The 17,907-nt window shown below is 42.0% G+C and overlaps 1 protein-coding gene across 4 annotated transcripts in view; it reads left to right on the forward strand.

The window, feature by feature from the left end:
- Positions 1-17,907, forward strand: part of RASA3 (RAS p21 protein activator 3) — a 302,321-nt gene that overhangs the window by 209,103 nt on the left and 75,311 nt on the right. For all 4 annotated transcript variants that reach the window (XM_053309444.1, XM_053309443.1, XM_053309445.1 and 1 more), the window contains one exon: positions 17,545-17,625. In XM_053309444.1, coding sequence (XP_053165419.1) covers positions 17,545-17,625 — 81 coding nt within the window. The remainder of the gene's footprint in view (positions 1-17,544; positions 17,626-17,907) is intronic.

Raw genomic sequence — 17,907 nt, forward strand, 5'->3', positions numbered from 1 at the left:
GAGGGAGGGGTAAGTGCACCCTCACCCGCCCTTAAAGATGCACCACTCTGCCTTGGAACCACCCCCACCTGGTTCCATGCACATCACATCCCTATCACTAAGAGGTTTTTTTGGGGGGGGGAGTCCAGGGGGCTTCCTGCCACCTCTTCCATCCCCCAGGGTGTTTTTTTGCCCCCTCTCTGTCATGCTCCCCACTGCTTCTCCTGCTTTCCCAGCAGCCCACTCTTGGCTGCCTGTGAGGCAGTGGGCGCTTCAGCAATATCAATGAATTCACTGCTGAATGGGCTGTTATCTTGGTCCCCTAAGCTTCTGGTCAGGACAACCGAGTCTGGTATGGACACTGCTCACCTTCCTTGGAGAGGCAGTGGCTATGATCCACAGATCAGTTAGGGAACTGGTCTCCCTGGGATTCTAGTCCTCAGAGAACCATTCCCTACCCACATTCCAAAGCAAACTTATCAAAACTTGGCATAGGAAACACAGAGGTGAGTGGGTATTTGGTTGCACTTCAGATCATACAAAATACCCAGATCGTTGGTAGTCACATGGGGTTAAGGTTGCCATATTCTGGCTTTCCAAATTTGGTGACTTAATTTGCATATCATGTAAATTGGCGTGAAAATAATTTTTTAGCAAAATAGTGACTGCACATTTTGGTCCATAACACTGATTCTACAAGGCCTAGAGCTTAGCTTTTCTTTTTAAATGAAAGCTGAAATCTGGGCTAATCTGGGTGGGTTAAGCAATCTGGGTGAAATGCTTAAAATCTGGGTGAAACCCAGAATTTCGGGGAGCATGGCAACTCTACGTGGGGTGGATGGGAAGCTTCCACTGAAGAGTTGCCTGCATTTGGCAGGTTTTCAGAAGCCCCCTTTACAACCTTCATCATGAGGTCAGCGAGTAGGCAAGAGGATAGAACGATCCACTTCCAAAGAAAGTTCTTAAAAAAAAAATAAATACCACCCCTCTCCAGGCTTCTGTCTTGGAACTCCACATTTCACTTTTTTTTCTCCCCCCCCCTCCCCGATCTTTAGCTGGAGGTGGGGGACACGCTGAGCTAATAGGTCTCCCATGAGATCTGAATCCAGAGTGTCTCTCCTGACTATAAGGCCAGTCTGATGACTGGCTCTCCACTGAATCTCACCACATAATTGTGTTTATGTGGGTGCTTGAAAATGTTTCAGAAGATGGGGGTGTTAATCAGATTGATCTTAAGGACAAAATTGTTAAACATACTGTATAGAAGAAAAGGCCTTGCTGAAGGAGAACTAGTATGGCTTCTGCAAGGGGAAGTCTTGCCTCACTAACATTTTGGAGTTCTTTGAGAGTGTCAATAAGCACGTTGGATAAAGGTGATCTGGTTGACATAGTATACTTGGACTTACAAAAGGCCTTTGACAAAGTTCCCCACCAAAGACTCTTGAATAAAATTAGGAGTCATGGGATAAGGGGACAGGTTCATGTGTGGATCGGTAACTGGTAGGACAGGAAACAGAAGGTAGGGATAAATTGACAGTTTTCACAATGGAGACAAGTAGGAAGTGGGGTCCCTCAGAGATCTGTACTGGGACCAGTGCTCTTTAATTTGTTCATAAATGATCTAGAAGTTGGGGTAAGCAGTGAAGTGGCCAGATTTGCAGATGACACTAAACTATTTAGGGTAGTGAAATCCAAAACAGATTGTGAGGAGCTGCAAAAAGATCTCTCCAAACTAGGGGAGTGGGTGACAAGATGGCTAATGTGGTTACCGTTCAGTGAAAGCAAGTGTAAAGTGGGGCAAAAATCCCCAATTTCACATATAAGCTGATAAGCCTGAGCTGTCAGTGACTAACCAGGAGAGAGATCGTGGGGTCATGGTGGACAGCTCACTGAAAGTGTTGACTCAGTGTGTGGTAGCTGTTAAAAAAAAAGGCCAATTCCATGCTAGGGATCATTAGGAAGGGGATTGAAAATAAAAATACTAATATTATAATGCCTTGTACAAATGATGGTGCAGCCACATCTGGAGTACTACTGTGTACAATTTTGTTCACCATATTGGATATTGTAGATCCCTGGCCCATTTGTTCGTTGCTTGAATTTTAAGGTAGCCATAACGTTTTGTACTTAGGAAACCTGGCAGGAAAAGTGGCCATGGTAATGTGAGCAGAAGGAACTCTGATTAAATATCTCAGCATTTTTTAAATAGATAATTTTTCCAAATGGGGGTGTGAGACACAGAAGAGGGCAGGAGAAATGACATGGAGATGGGGAAAGACTCAAGTCTTGGAACATAGGAAGCTGCCATATATTGAGTCAGACCATTGGTCCATCTAGCTCAGTATTGTCTACACAGACTGACAGTGGCTTCTCCAAGGCTGCAGGCAGTAATCTCTCTCAGCCTCATCTTGGAGATGCCAGGGAGGGAACTTGGAACCTAGATGCTCTTCCCAGAGTGGCTCCATCCACTAAAGGGAATATCTTACAGTGCTCATACTTCTAGTCTCCCTTTCATATGTAACCAGGTCGGACCCTGCTTAGCTAAGGGGACAAGTCATGCATCCCAAATATCTCTAGATCACAACAGTACTGGTTTAGACAATGTTTTCCCTAGAAATAAAACCAGCTCCTTCCACCCACTGAGTTTCAAGTCATGCTTGCTACTGCAAGACCAGCTCTCTATTATTTATTGTTAATAATAATAGATTTATTATTAACAATAAAAACAATAGGGCTGGAGATATACCAGAATCTGGATCACTGAATCATTTAAAATGTAATGCTGGCAGTATTTCTGTTCTATATCTGACTATTAATTGTGTATATACAGCTGGTGTAGCATAATGGTTAAGAGACTGAGCAGTGAATCAAGTTCATGATTTGAAGCTCACCTCTGCCATAAACTTACTAGGTCGCCCTAGGAAAGTCATCCCCTCTCAGCCCCCATCTGTAATATATTGGCTAAAGCTTTCACTGCAGAGTTCTTTCTTACGGTTCTAATTTGATTGGTTAGGACCTTGCTCTTTTTAGAATCTTTCTTATTTTGCAGTTTTAGGATGTAAAGGTTACAGTTTAACCTTTGACAGAATCATTGCCTCTAACAAAACAATGGTAGAACCAGCCAGGTAGGGGTGTGCATGAACCAAACATCATGATTCGAATTTAATTTGAACTGAATCGCGTGTTGCCGAACCAGTTCAGCAGTTCGAGCAGCTAATACTTGTAAAGGGGAATCAGGTGAGGATTCCCCTCTACAAGTAAAGGGGTGGGAGTCCTTGGAAGCTGTAAGGGGTGGCCAGAGGGGTGGCGAGAGAGGGATTGAAAGGGTCTTATCTGGCTAGCGCAGCTGGCGGCACTACCACCTCCCTCTCCCCTGCACACCTCCCCCTCCCCGGCCGTAGCCAAAGTCCTCACTACAATGCCTCTTTTAGCACGCCACCCACACACACCGATTGTGGTTCGATCTACAGCCAAGCAAGTAAACAGAACCTCCACGGGTTACAGTGTATCTACCTGAGTATAAGGGGCCTTGAGGCACAGTCTCACAGATCGCAATTTCGCTTATCTGTGGTTGGCTCTAAGAGACACAGTTTTTAAAATAGGCAGAATTCGTCTCTCCATGGTTCCTGGTTGGTAGTAAATTACTTCCAATGTCATTTTAGGCTGCCATTGTGCAGCACGGAGCCATTTTGTGGCTCTTTAAAAAAAAATCCCCTCCCTCCATTTTTTTAAAAATTATTTTGGTAAAAATTCACAAACAATGGGAAGATTTCCAGATTCTGGGGAGCCTTGCTGGAGAGTTGGAGGCCTGAAGAGCAAGGTACTGTGCTTTATTCCCTTAATTTTGCTTCTTTGTCCCCCTTTTTTAGCTTACGGAACTTAACCCCTGGATTCCCATGGGGCAAGGCTTCATTATTTGCAGTTTCCATATTCATGCCTATAGGCAAGAATGGAACCCCCACGAATAATGAGGGCCATCTGTATACATAGGGGTTATATCTCAACTGTAACCAAGCACAGACGCTACTGTACAAGTCAGACTAACACAGATGAATTCTTCACACACACACCCCTCTCTCCTCCCTTCTGAGGCTCTCTTGTCAGATACCGAAGCAGTTAATGACATTGTAAATCCTGGAATAAGGAGGCCAAAGGCACTTCCTTCTCTGTTAGCTCTGCCCGTAATGTAAATATATGCAGTTCAGTTGCTGTGTTGCCATGTCATGCAGAGGCCTTGTCCATTGTTTCTGTGGTGTGGATAGCTCTGTGCACACAAGGGGAGTGCACACATGGAACTGCACATGACACTGAAGTGGGTGCAGAAACCTCGCTTGCTTTGGAACTCTGTTTTTGCAAGCTGATTTTTAAGTTTTAATTTTTTATATCTGTAAGTCTGCTTTTATTAGGGAAGCATAATTTAAAAACTATGTCAACAGTTATAGGGACCTATGGAAAGTCAATGCACTTACAGATGGATGTTTTATAAAATATCCGGGCTCTCAGGGAACATATACAGCCAGGACAAATGATGAATGCTATTATTTTGTCGGTCAAGTAGCTGCCTTCCACTTCCTCACATTGAAAACAGGACTGTATGTTGTAGACAGAGTGACTCATATTCATTTTGTCCCTCTAGGCTCCCCAGCTGTGCTTCTATCTCATTTCTCGCTCCAGCTCGCTGCCTACACTCTTCCCAAGACTCCTATCACACGTTCCTTTCATATTTTTCTTCTGGTTTTTGTATTCAGTTTCCTTTTTCAGTGTTACCAATTTTGTGCTTAACGCTGGGGGATAGTGTAAGAATAAATTTATTTATATTTGCTTAGTGCCCACCCCCCAGCCCCTGAGTGCCACCTGACTGAACAGGCCTGGGATTCATGTTAATGAATGTGTTTCTTCGGCACAAATCACCAGTCGGTTCAATAGCTTCTAAAATTAATTCATGATATATTTAAAAGGTTTCCAGGCTAAGGGTGAGGCAACTTGGTCGGTCCAGCCATTATAGTACTTCTGAGGAAACACATGTCCCAGATATTACATAGCGATGTGAAAACGTGGGTATTTAAGATAATTCACAAACAGTTTTCAGAAGCTGTTTTGTGCCTTCCCCAAGGTCCTCCAGCCACAATATTGAGGGAAGAAAGTTTTCTAACAAGGCCAGACTGCACAAATCAGTAGTTCTATACTGGGCATGGATTACAAAAACTATCAGAACATTGACCTCCTTATTATCTTCATGCAAGCAGTAGGTGTGTTACCATGAGCTGCATTACAATCTCTTCACCCACTAAAAAGATATTTAATAGGAAGCATTTAGAGTGAAAACTTGTTCTGAGTTCTCATTTTTATAACTGTCAGATATATAGAGAACTAACACGTAAATCTCCATCCCTCAAAGTTTCCCAACTGCCTTTATTCACGACAGTTAAAAGATGCATATTAAATTCACCAAATGTTCATTTAGATCTACCACTGAAGGTCAGTTCAGAACATCAAGGCTGAAATTGTCAGTGGCCCCAATTTTGCATAGGAGAAGCAGTGGCAGACCGGGCTATAAATTCAGATGGTTGAGGTGGAAAGACAGTTCTACTCAAAGTGGGATAAACAGGCCCTGAATATTCCCAAGAGCCCTTCTCTGTGTTTAACAAGTTTCAGAATCTGATCTTGAAAACTATAAACAAAGCCAGAACTTAGATGATTTCAGGATCTATTACTTTTCAGTAAACATTTGTGAAGCAAAGACTTTGAATTGTCCTGTAATTTATCCCCCCCCCGCACTTTACATTTCCTGCTATTATCATCATTTTATCTATCCCCAAAGCCTTTCATACAACTCCAACAGTTTTGTTAGGCTTCTAGCCTACTAGAATTAAACATCATTAGCCTACATAATTATCCTCTGAGTTATATGTTTTTCTTATTTCTCCCAGTATTTTCATTTCTGCTAAATTTCCACATCACCAGATGCTCATTTTCAGCTTTTGCACATTCTCGTTTCAGTTTGAGACTGATTTTGCAAAACAGATTTGTCCTAGAATTCTTTCTGGGTTTTGCTTTGTTCATTTCAAATGCTAATACTCCAAAGGAGAAATATTACAACTAGATCTGTATATATATTTAACAATTTAACCATGTTAGTAAATCCTCCAAGCATCTCTTTGTTAGTGCATGTGCATTCATTAAAATTCTTGACACATCTTCAGTGAACAAAATGTAATATGACTTTTTATAGTAACAAATCGGAATGGAAAGACGTTCTGAATGGTCTCTTTAAAATAAGCTTAGAGCCCTTTCATAATTGGCTCATAAAACAGTTAAACGACTAATGAATTGACTCTGCTCCTAGGACAATATTATGATTGACAGCCTCCCCCCCCCGCTAGCTTTCTCTGATAAGCATCCCAGATGGCAGTTCACAAAATCAAAGCATCTTTTGGGGGACTGCTTCATGCGTCACAGCACAAGATGGGTCCCTGCATTTCCAGTAGGGAGTCAACTGCTTCTTGACAGTAACATATGAAGGACATTCATATGTCTGAATCTGAAAAAACACAGTAAACACCTACCCCCAAGCCTCATATGATTGGAGATTCCAGGGACATGTTTATTTCATATTTTCATACATGACCACGGCCTTCAAATATTACAGTCAAGACCTGGTTAAGCTGCAGCAGAAATATAGGGACAAGTTTCATCTTGTAACATTAGAAACAGAGTTGTATAAGGGAAAAATGAGTGTTTTCCTGCACAAAGCAGTGTTTTCTTTTTAAAGGAATACTTTCAGTGATTAGATATATTAATATTTGCAACATTTATTTTCTGTATCTAATATGATTCATAATTTCTTAAAGTCTGATTACTATGTATATCCTTGTGCCATTTATATATTCTCAGTGTTTTTTGTCAAGGAGTGCTTGCAAGCAGGCCTGACATTTATGTAGGCTCTCCTGCTCTTTACCTGTTCAACTCACCATGAATCTAGTACAAACTGAAAAGTAATATATAAAGTAAATAATAAACCACCACCAAACCTTGCAGTTATTTGACTGCAGAATGTCTCCTCCTGACCTAGGGAAATTAAGTCCAAAACCTTGCCTATGACTTGCAGCATATAAATATTTGTCTTATTTGTATGATGTTTAAAGAGGAAGAAGTGTGTGTGCATGCATGTGTGCAAGTCCAAGATTGTCTCTCGGTGGCTGACATCCTGACTTAACAAAATGGCTGTGTGTCCAGGCATGGCAGGGATGCACTGGAAGCCCCTGTGCAACTTCCCTAGTCCCCCTGTATGTGCGCTGTTGCACCAGAGCCTTTAGTTTTTGAAAATGCTTATGTGTCCCATCAGCACACTGTAAGACTGGAAACACTGTGTGCTGAGGATCAGTGACACGTTTCTTTACTGGCAGAGTGCTTCATGAGTGCAGGAGACTCTAGTGTAGCAGTGTACATACAGGGGGACTGGGGGAATTGAACAAGGGCTTTCGGTGTATCCCTGCAGTCCCCTGAAGCATGCCCACTTTGTTAGGATGTCCACCAGTATCTCCATAGGAAAAATCCCATGATGAAAAACAGCATTGTCCAAGTTCTAAATCCTGTTGTTCAGGACATATCTAAGCATACTTTTGTCTTTCTGCTACCATAATCTATGGTAGATTTTGTGTGTGTGTGTGTTAGCGTAAATGTTCTCAAAGGTTATATTTATTTATTTAGATTATTTTTCACCTGATTTTCGATCCAGTGAGATTCCCAAAGCAGAGTACAATTAAAATATTTCAGCAATACAAATAAAGAATTACAAACAGAAAGACAAAATATAAAACAAAGATCTGGCATTACATTAAGCCACTCAGGTCTTTAAAGTTTCAGGCAGATAGTGAAGTGACCAAAGAGGGAGATGAGACAACTGGGGGGCGGGGGGCGGGGAGAGCAGCTGATATCAACCCACACGCAAGTCCTTTGTAATTGTTCTCTGCTACTAGTTTTGAGTTCTAACAGCCATCAGATCATCTAAAGCTCAATACTGATGACATTTCGAATGAAAGCAAAGGCTTTCTTTTTCCATGTGGCTTTTGGAAGTGGAGGCTAAATGATGGTTTTCGGTTTTAGGTATTAATTACTGTGGGAATGATGTCCTGATCCCTTTTATCCTTTGCAGCTGTGAACTGGTTCCCTGGGTAGGAGTTGCTGTGGAGGGACTGGGGTGAATTTCCTCAGACCTAGGATTTTTAAGAGAGCAGTGAGAACACTGCACCCAAACATTGCTCCCAAGTATCTGTTGGCTCTTCATTTTCTACAGAACAGGTGCTATCTGCAGGAACCCCTGTTTGCTAATTCTGAAAGTAGCCTCTAAATACAAAGTAATCAAATGCTGTTAATGCATAGTAAATGTGAATATTTTTTTTAAAGGCTGGCTGATCACTAAATCTGGTGTTTGGGGGCCAAACTGGCCTTTTGTTGGGAAAGTTAGCAATATCTACAATCTACTGCTGAAGAAAATATCTTCTATTTCGCAAGATCTACAACCTACGGCTGAAGAAAACCAATATGTAGTGGAACCTCTCAATTTGATTTAATTACTAGGTATACCCATCAGCCATCTTCTGAACTGCTTTTACCTTCTTACAATGCCTTTATGGTACCTGAGCAGTTTATGTCACTTCCTCATTGCATATTACACTGTTGACGGTGGAAGCCACAGAAGTGCCATTTCTCTTGTTCCACTGTCTTCAGTGGAATGTAAGAAGCACTTGACCTTGTGAGAAGAGCCCACACTAGAGTTCTTTTCTACACTCCTGTTAATCTAATTCTTTCTGATTTGACACTAGCAAAGAAAGAAGCCACAGAATCGACGCCTTCTGTGTGGTCTGGGACTGCTTATGTTATCCTAGTTATTTGTTATTGTTATTTTTACATTTATATCCCGCTCTTCCTCCAAGGAGCCCAGAGCGGTGTACTACACACTTGAGTTTCTCTTTCACAACAACCCTGTGAAGTAGGTTAGGCTGAGAGAGAAGTGACTGGCCCAGAGTCACCCAGCAAGTCTCATGGCTGAATGGGGATTTGAACTCGGGTCTCCCCGATCCTAGTCCAGCACTCTAACCACTACACCACGCTGGAGTGTTTCTGCTATGGCTGCCTCCTCACTCCCTCTTCCCACACCCCAATTTTTTCATCCCTTGTGTGCATACATAAGCAAACCATAACAATTACCATAACAATTACATTTGAGTGCCACTCCAGCTCAAATACTACTGTAGGCTGTGATTCCAGGTTCTTTCAAGAAAGTAGTCTTTTATGTAAAGGATTTTGAAATGTGGATTATGGGATGGATTCTTTATGCTATACTGACCTTTATTTTTTATTTATTTTCTCAGATTTGTAGACCACCCCAAACTTCCGTCTCTGGGTGGTTTACAACAACATAGAACACCTTGAAAATAGAAACCTTACAATAATTTAAAACCACAGTCAGATTAAAAAGTTTGGGTGAAAAAGCTTTAGGGACTTTTAACAAGTTGTCAGAGATGGGGGAGGCTCTTACTTCAGCAGGGAGTGCATTCCAGAGTCTCAGGGCGGCAACAGAGAAAGCCTGTCTCTGTGTAGCAACCAGACAAGCTTCTCTGAAGGATCTCAATGAGCAATGGGGCTCATGTCAAAAAAGACATTCTCTTAAATACCCTGTGCCTAAGTTGTTTAGGGATTTATAGGTTATAATCAGCACCTTGTATTTTGCCCAGAAATGTACTGGCAGCCAGTATAGCTCTTTTAGTGTAGGAGTAATATGATCTCTCCAAGTTGACCCAGACACCAACCTGGCTCTCACATTCTGTACCAACTGCAGTTTCTGGAGTGCAGTTTCTGCAGACAACCTCATAACTGTGCTACATATGCTGGTAACTTCCAATTTGACTACTGCAATGCACTCTATGTGGGGCTGCCTTTGTAAAGCCCCACAAAGGCAGCCGCACATAGAGTGCATTGCAGTAGTCAAATCTGGAAGTGACCAGCATATGTAGCACAGTTATGAGGTTGTCTGTCTCAAGAAACAGACGCAGCTGGTGTATCAGCTGAAGTGGATAGAAAATACCTCTGGCCACAGCCTGCGCCTGGGACACCAGGGAGAGGTTTGGATCCAGAAGCACTCCCAGACTGTATACCTTTTCTTTCTGTGGGAGTGTATCCCTGTCCAGGACAGGCAGATCAAAACCGTACCCCACGTTCCGACCCCGCACAGTAAGTATATCCATCTTACCTGGATTCAGTCTGTTAGTTATCTCTCATCCAGCCCATCACCGTCTCCAGGCAGGCATTTAGGGAGGTTATGGCTTCTCCTGATGATGTTGACATGGAGAAATAGATTTGGGTGTCATCAGCATACTGATAATACCCTATACCAAATCTTCTGATTATCTTTCCTGGTGGTTTCATGTAGATGTTAAAAAGCATTATAGTATGGAGCCCTGGGGGACACCACATAAAAGTTCAGATTTTGAAGAGTAACAGTCTGGAATCTGCATAAGCGATAGGAGCAGAACCACTGCAAAGCAGTGCCTCCCACCCCACTAGATCAGACACTCCAGAAGGATACTATGGTTGATAGTATCGAAAGCCACGAAGAGATGCAACAGGACCAACGGTGTCACACTCGCTCTGTCAATTCCTAATTGGAGGTCATCCATCAGGCTGAACAAAGCAGTCTCCACCCCATGGCCCGCCCAAAAGACAGTTTGAAATGGGTCTAGATAATCAGTTTCCTTAAAGACTGCCTGGATATATATTTTAGATATATTGTTTCATATAGAGGGAGTTGTGATCTCTTTGAAGAACTAATGCATTTTCTCAGTGGAGAAAACATTATTTAATTTTTCCAAGCCATATTTAAGGGAAGTAATGTATTTAACAGTAATGCTGCTAAATGTATTCACAAGGTTTAATAGTATTATAAATACAAATTTCACATTTTGGTCTAATTAGAGTTATCTGCTAGTCATTATTAGGGGGCTGAGCCAAATAGTGGTAGGTACCACCTAATGGCACAGCAGGGAAATTACTTGACTAGCAAGCCAGAGGTTGCCGGTTCGAATCCACGCTGGCATGTTTCTCAGACTATGGGAAACACCTAAATCGGGCTGCAGTGATATAGAAAGATGCTGAAAGGCATCATCTCATACTGTGCAGGAGATGACAATGGTAAACCACTCCTGTATTCTACCAAAGACAACCACAGCACTCTGTGGTCACCAGGAGTCGATACTGACTTGACAGCACACTTTACCTTTACTGTAGAGAAGGCATCCCTCACACACAAGTGGGCACTCCTGTGCCCTCCCCATACTTGGCATTCAGGTGGCCGGTGGCCATTATCTTGGTGATTCTTACCACAAGCATGCACTGTAAGATTGATCATTATTAGTATAGAGATGGGAGAGAGGACTGAGGTTTAAAGTCTTGCCTAAGGCGGTACACAGAGGTAAGATTTGTATCGTCATACTCAGCAGCTCTATAACTGATAGTTGTAAAGCATCATTGGATTTTGAAAATCCAGTGATGCTTTACCACATGGTGAATATAGTATTTGAAAACCACGAGAGCTATAAGCTCAAAATGAATTATAATCCATATAATCAAAGGACTAATGAGATGTTGTTGATTAAGTAGTGGAACTGAGACTGAAGGCCATGTTCTGAAGACATTGTAACTCAATTAAGTGTCTTACTCTAGTATGGAACAAAATAGAAAATATGAATGGCAGGCTGAGAGCCTTCAAAATCCACAAACACAATCTGCTTTGTTTCATGTGTTCTGTCTGATTGCCCTGCTTAACTTTAGCTCTTTGGCAGCACCCACTTTTTGCCTAATAGGGGAGAATAGCTGCTGCCAAAGGAAGTAAGCATGGTTTCTTGGGTCAGCAACTGACAAGGCAAGCAGTAAACTAGCCACTTCTGAAAGGAAGGACCCACCCCTTTCTCTCTATTCTTGTGGAAGAGAATCTGCTTCCATGTACAGAATTCCAAAACTGGTGGATGTGGACTGAAATACAAGTCTCTTATTTAGCAGAGTAAAGTGCAAACTGTCACTAATTTATTCCATAAGAAGAATCAAGCCCATTAAATGTAAAAGAGCAATCACACTGAAAAGTTAAGGCTATGTTTTTCTCTGCTTCTGGTTTCTTAAATGGAGGTTTGAAAAATGTCTGTAGTAATTCAGCATTTTGATGCTATATGCAAAGACAATGTTGAAATAAGTTGATTTTGGCAAATCATTAATCACATGAAACCTCACGAATGTAGGCTGTGACAGTCACATCATCTGGGCAGGTGTAGGCATGCTTGGGGTTGTTTGTTTTTTGTTTTTGTTGTTGACCCCTGCTAACTGAGCTAAGAGGCACCTTTCAAAGTGGTGATTATCTTATATTTAGCAGGAGAAGAGCAACTGGCCCTATCCATCCCCAGCACAGTATCCCTCCAGTTGCTGCTGTTGATGTTTACCTTATCTCTTTTTAAGATTGTGAGCTCTTTAGGGACAGGGACCATCTTATTTATATATTCTTTTTCTGTGTAAATCACTTTGGAAATGTGGTTGAAAAACAGTCTATAAATAGTAATAGTAGTAGTTTGAGTATGAAGATCTTAAAACTGAAATACAGTGAACAGCATGTAAAATTTGCATTTTAAGTTGGGGTTTTAATTAGCTAATCTCACTACTTCACACTGAGATAATATAGTTGTATTTATTATTATTATGTGCTCACATACCAATGTTGCACATGCAACAACAACTATTTATATACTGCTTTTCAACAAAAGGTTCCAAAGTGGTTTACACAGAGAAATAATAAATAAATAAGATGGATCCCTGTCCCCAAAGGGCTCACAATCTAAAAGGAAACATAAGATAGACATCAGCAACAGTCACTGGGGGTGGATAGGGCCAGTTACTCTCCCCCTGCTAAATAAAGAGAATCGCCATATTAAAAGGTGCCTCTTTGCTCAGCAAGGGTATGTACAAGAACATTTCATTTAATTGTTGTTTTAAAATGTTTTTAAATTGTTAATTGTTATATTGTTTTTTTAAATTTGTTTTAGCTTTTTACTGTTTTAGTGGTGTGTTTTAATTGTAAACCGCTCTGAGCCATTTTGGAAGGGCAGTATACAAATCAAATCAAATCAAATCAATCAATCAATAAAATTTCATGTTTGCAAGAGGAGGAAGTGATTTTCACCAATTTTTCTGCGCTTTGCTGCCCTGAAGCTCCATGAAAAGGGTTAGAGGACCTTCAGGGACATATTTTCAGGGAGAATGGGATCAACAGAGAAAAGAGATTGGGATGGAAAAATATCACATCTCCCTCCTTGCACACACACCATGTTCTTACATGTGCACAATGATAGTTAAGTTCTTGCTATTTATTAATAAGTGTATTAAGATCTTTTTCATTTGATTATGTTGGTGGTAATTGATTCAAACAGTGGCACCCTGTCATTCAGTTGGTTTTGAGCTGAGTCTGTTTACAAACCTGCAGTGGGAAGGATCACACTGAAAAAGGCCTCTCACAGGTCAAAAAGGCACCTGTTTGATCTGCATCTTTCTCAGTTTTCATCTCCACCACAACTGTTGTGTAGGCTGCTTCTCTGCACTTTGGAATATCTTTGGTTTTTGCAGATGTGCGAACATTTAGACTGTAAACAAAAGCTGCTGAGTAGGTACTAGATAAACTTCAATTACAAATCTCTAGTAAGCATAAAACTATATGTTTACAAAAGGTGAAGTGTAGTTTGCCACAGTTGTAAACAGAAGGGAGTGTTTTAAAGTTCACATGATGCTCTCTTTTTATTTCCACTTCTGTTTGTGTTTCTTATGTGAGAAATGTATAAGCACACAAAACTCATCCCTTGACTTTCTGGAGACTTGGTTGTAATCTCTAAAACCAGGAATTTTTTAGAAACCTTTCTTGTGCTTTGCACTGCAGTGAACTCTGCAAACAATTCTGCTCCCACTCTACTCTCTCATTTTCTCTTTTCAGCTACTAGAGTTCAGTGCACTCCTATTCCAGGAGCCAGACTCTGGGAAACCCTACCTCAGAACCACACTGTATGTTATGCTGGCAATTAGAAGTGTTTAAACACAGTGTTTACATTCATCTGTAAAGGGCGTGGGGCTCTGATTTTAACAGTAAATGGACCACATAGATTAGACAAATGGAGTAATCCCATTTCTTACCGTTTACCTCCCCATAGCTCCTCTCCCTAGTTTTTTGCCCAGCTGAGGTCATTTCAGATATTCAAGCTCAACTTAGAAGAAAATAACTTGTAGCAGGCAAAAGGATCTTATGCCACCTATATACTGCAGCATCTTGTGCAATATCTTTTTTTTAAAGGTACAAGAAATACCCAGTACTAGCTGATCCAGTGCAGAGCATCTGTGCCCCTAGTCCCCCCCACCACCGCTTTTTTGCATGCTACCCCATCTGCATTCTTCCCAGCTGCCCCTCTTCTTCTACCCCCGCCTGGAGCCACTGTGTCCACCTGCCTGCCAGGCCCACTTGCCATTTATGGATGCTCCCGCCACTGGCCTTTGTCGCTCCGGTCGCTGGTTGCAGCACCCGCCGGTTGCAGCCGGCCGCCTGCCCACTGGTTGTGGCTGCCTGCTATTCCCAGCCACCCATCTGTTGGGCCTGCTCGCCGGTCGTGGCCACTGCAGCTGCTCCGGATGCCTACCCACCACTGTGGCCGCCCGCTTGCCGGGCCCACCTGCCATTTGCGGCTGCCTGTGTGCTCGGCGCACTCGCCAGTCACTGCCACTCTGGCCAGCCGCCTGCTGGGGCCGCTCACCTGTTTGCCAGCCACCCGTCTTCTCCCTGCTCCCCCTCGGTGGCTGGCCATTCACTGGGCCGCCACTTCCTCTCGCAGCCAGCCATTTGCTGGGCCGCTGCTTCTCCTCCCCCTGTGGTCCCCCGTTGCTCATCAGCAGCTCTCTCATGAGAGCTGCCACACATGGGATTAGCAACGGGTGCCCCTATGAAAATTAAATATATAGATTAGGTCTGTGCAACCAGATATATCCAAAAGCGATATTGGGTCTGCTATTAGCAATATTGGATATATCAGAAATAATTTTTATCCAATATAGGGAAGCCTGTAGAGGTTTGGAATTATTTGAATTCCCTTCAGAAATATCCAATAAAATATTTTGGATTATTTTACACTTTCCTATAGATGGCTTTTTGTTTGTTTAACAAGGTGTCCTTGCATACCCTCACGGCTTCAAAAGCATTTCTCTCTTCTTTTCTTCATTTTGCAATAGTATGGGTGGGCAAGGATACCTTGTCAAAGAAACAAAAAAGCTCCGAAAACAGTAATTCTGTCATATTTATTCAGAAGAGTGCATGTTTCCTGTTTTTGTCAGAATGCCAATTTTAAAATACTGATACTGATCCCCAAGTGCAATTACTATATTTAATATCAGATGGGATGCGATCTGATATCGGGCATGCACAGGCCTACTCAGTATTACCTGTGTATCCCTTTTAATGTTAAAATCAGACCTCTCTTCCCTCTTTCCACATGACTGAATAAATTCTATGTATTCATACATGGAACTGCAACCATCATTTCTAGTTGGACTCCCAGTTTATCTATAAACCAGTAATTTGTTCTTTTGTACAATATGCTTTTGGACAGCCATGTGTTTCAAAAGACTGATCTAATGTCTGTCAGTGAGGGCGATATGGTACAATACAATATTTTATTTTATATTTTTTGTGAACTGCCCTGAGATATTTTGGCGGAAAGGGTGACATATTTAGAACTAGCTGACCCAGGTGCAGAGCATCTGTGCCCCTAGTTCTTCTCCCTTCCTTCTTCTCCATTTCAGGACTCAGCCATTCTCCTTCACTGCCCTTTCTGCCGGCAGCTCTCAGCCTCCCACACAAGGAGGCTGACGGTCCCGTTTTCACTTCCTGCTCTGCCACTTGCAGCTCTTGCAACCGCTTGCAGTGGTTCTGCCTCCTCCACCTCCTTGACCTCCCTCCCCCCTCAAGCACTTGTCCCCTTTGTGAGGATCCCGGCCGCACATTTTTGTTGCTTGCAGTGGCAGATGCGCCTTCTCCTTGACCTCTCCCCGCCTCCCCCCACCAGCTCTCGTACTCCTCGCGAGAAAGCCAGTGGCCCCGTTTTCACCACCTCCTCAGCCATCCTTGGCGGCTTGCAATGGCGGCGCCTCCTCCTCCTCGGTCTCCCTCCCTCCTCGCCAGCTCTCACAACTCCCAGCAGCTGCTCGTGAATTCTCGTGAGAGCTGCCACACACAGGGTTAGTCATGGGCATGCCTTATAGAATTATATATAGAGATAATGTTCTCCATAGCCATAGGAGAGCCTTCGCACTGGCCTGATGCCATGTCCTCCTTTCAGCTGAACTTGAAGGCTGCTATAGAAAGACCCCATTTCAGAACATCTGTGCCCCTGTGACTCAGGGTTGGTTGAAAAAATGGTGCACATCCTCCTCCACTGCCCATATTATATGGACACTCATGCTGCCCTCATCCTGCCGCTGATACAGAAATACCCAGGTCGTAGAAGCCACTTTTATACTTCTCTGTTGCTCTCTGACACTAGGTTCAATGTCACCTACAGTGTGGCCAGGTTCTACGTGGCTGCGACTAAAATTCGTTGGACAATGACAGGCTGCATGTAGCTTGGTGCCCCCACCACATAGGTGCTGCAGGGCAGCCATGCAGTTCTATAATCTTCAGGTTTTTTAGCCTAAATTTTTATATAGCTGCATAACTCGTAGTAACTGTTTCCTAGTTTCTTTAGTTTTTAACCTAAAACCTCTTAGGTTTGTTTTTTTAAAAAAATCTATAACCTTTGTGTTTTTATAGTTTCTAAAAAGTAACAGCCCCGTAACAATCAGGTCAATTTAGCTATGTTGCTGTATTATTATGCGTTTTATGGAATCTACCATTTTACCCGCCTGCCACTCGGTACTTTATGCTGGTTTTTGACTGTAATAAAGATTGATTGATTGATTGATTGATTGAGAATAATGTTATTTTAAAACAATTTCAAGATTCAGACCTTATTATGGGATGAAGATATATAGGGGGCCTGATTGCATCTAAGAGATTTTAAAGAGTGATCCATTTCATGTGGGCTTTATTAAAATGCTAACCTGTTTGGGGTGGGGGGAGTCTAAATGTTATGCCAGGTTTACAGAGCTGTCAAAAGAATTATTCATAGAAAGCCTTCTCTCACTTTGTAATCTTGGATAACATCCTGCTCTGCTTGCTTTCAGAGTGAATTCTGAGTTTTTAAATGTTTATAGATTCTACTTTAACCTGATATATAAAATTTTGTCTCTTCTGGCATTGACTTTTGGTATTTAATGTAGAAAGCAGACCTGCAACCCACAAGCTATCAGACTCAACAGAAAGGGAATCAAGTTGGCAGCTTATGTTGATCAGCAATCTTAAAGCAAAAGAAATAATCCAAAATGTCACTATTGTTGCATCTTCAAAAGTGTCTTTTTTGTTACTTCTGTGTGACAGGATTTTTTTCTTTTTTTCAGAGTTCTAGAATGCCGAGGCCTACCAATTGTGAATGGGCAGTGTGATCCCTATGCAACAGTTACCTTGGCAGGACCATGCAGGTTAGTATTCATTTGTTTATTTATTTATTTAAATCTAGCAGTAGAGGCTTTTCCAAAATTGCTAGAAGTGATGTACAAAATAACTGTAAATTGTAAACATCACTATATAAAAAAATAAAACAAAACAAAACAGGAACCTTCTAAAATCCTGTGGGTTAGTCTCAAATCCCCTTTGCAGGGAGTTAATTTATGTTCTATATGGTATCTAACAATATCATGAGACCTTTACACTTCTAGATTTAGCACCATTAGCCTTCAGATAACATATTTCAAGTATTTTCT

This window comes from Hemicordylus capensis, chromosome 3, assembly GCF_027244095.1.
Source record: "Hemicordylus capensis ecotype Gifberg chromosome 3, rHemCap1.1.pri, whole genome shotgun sequence".
NCBI classification, from domain to species: Eukaryota; Metazoa; Chordata; class Lepidosauria; order Squamata; family Cordylidae; genus Hemicordylus; species Hemicordylus capensis.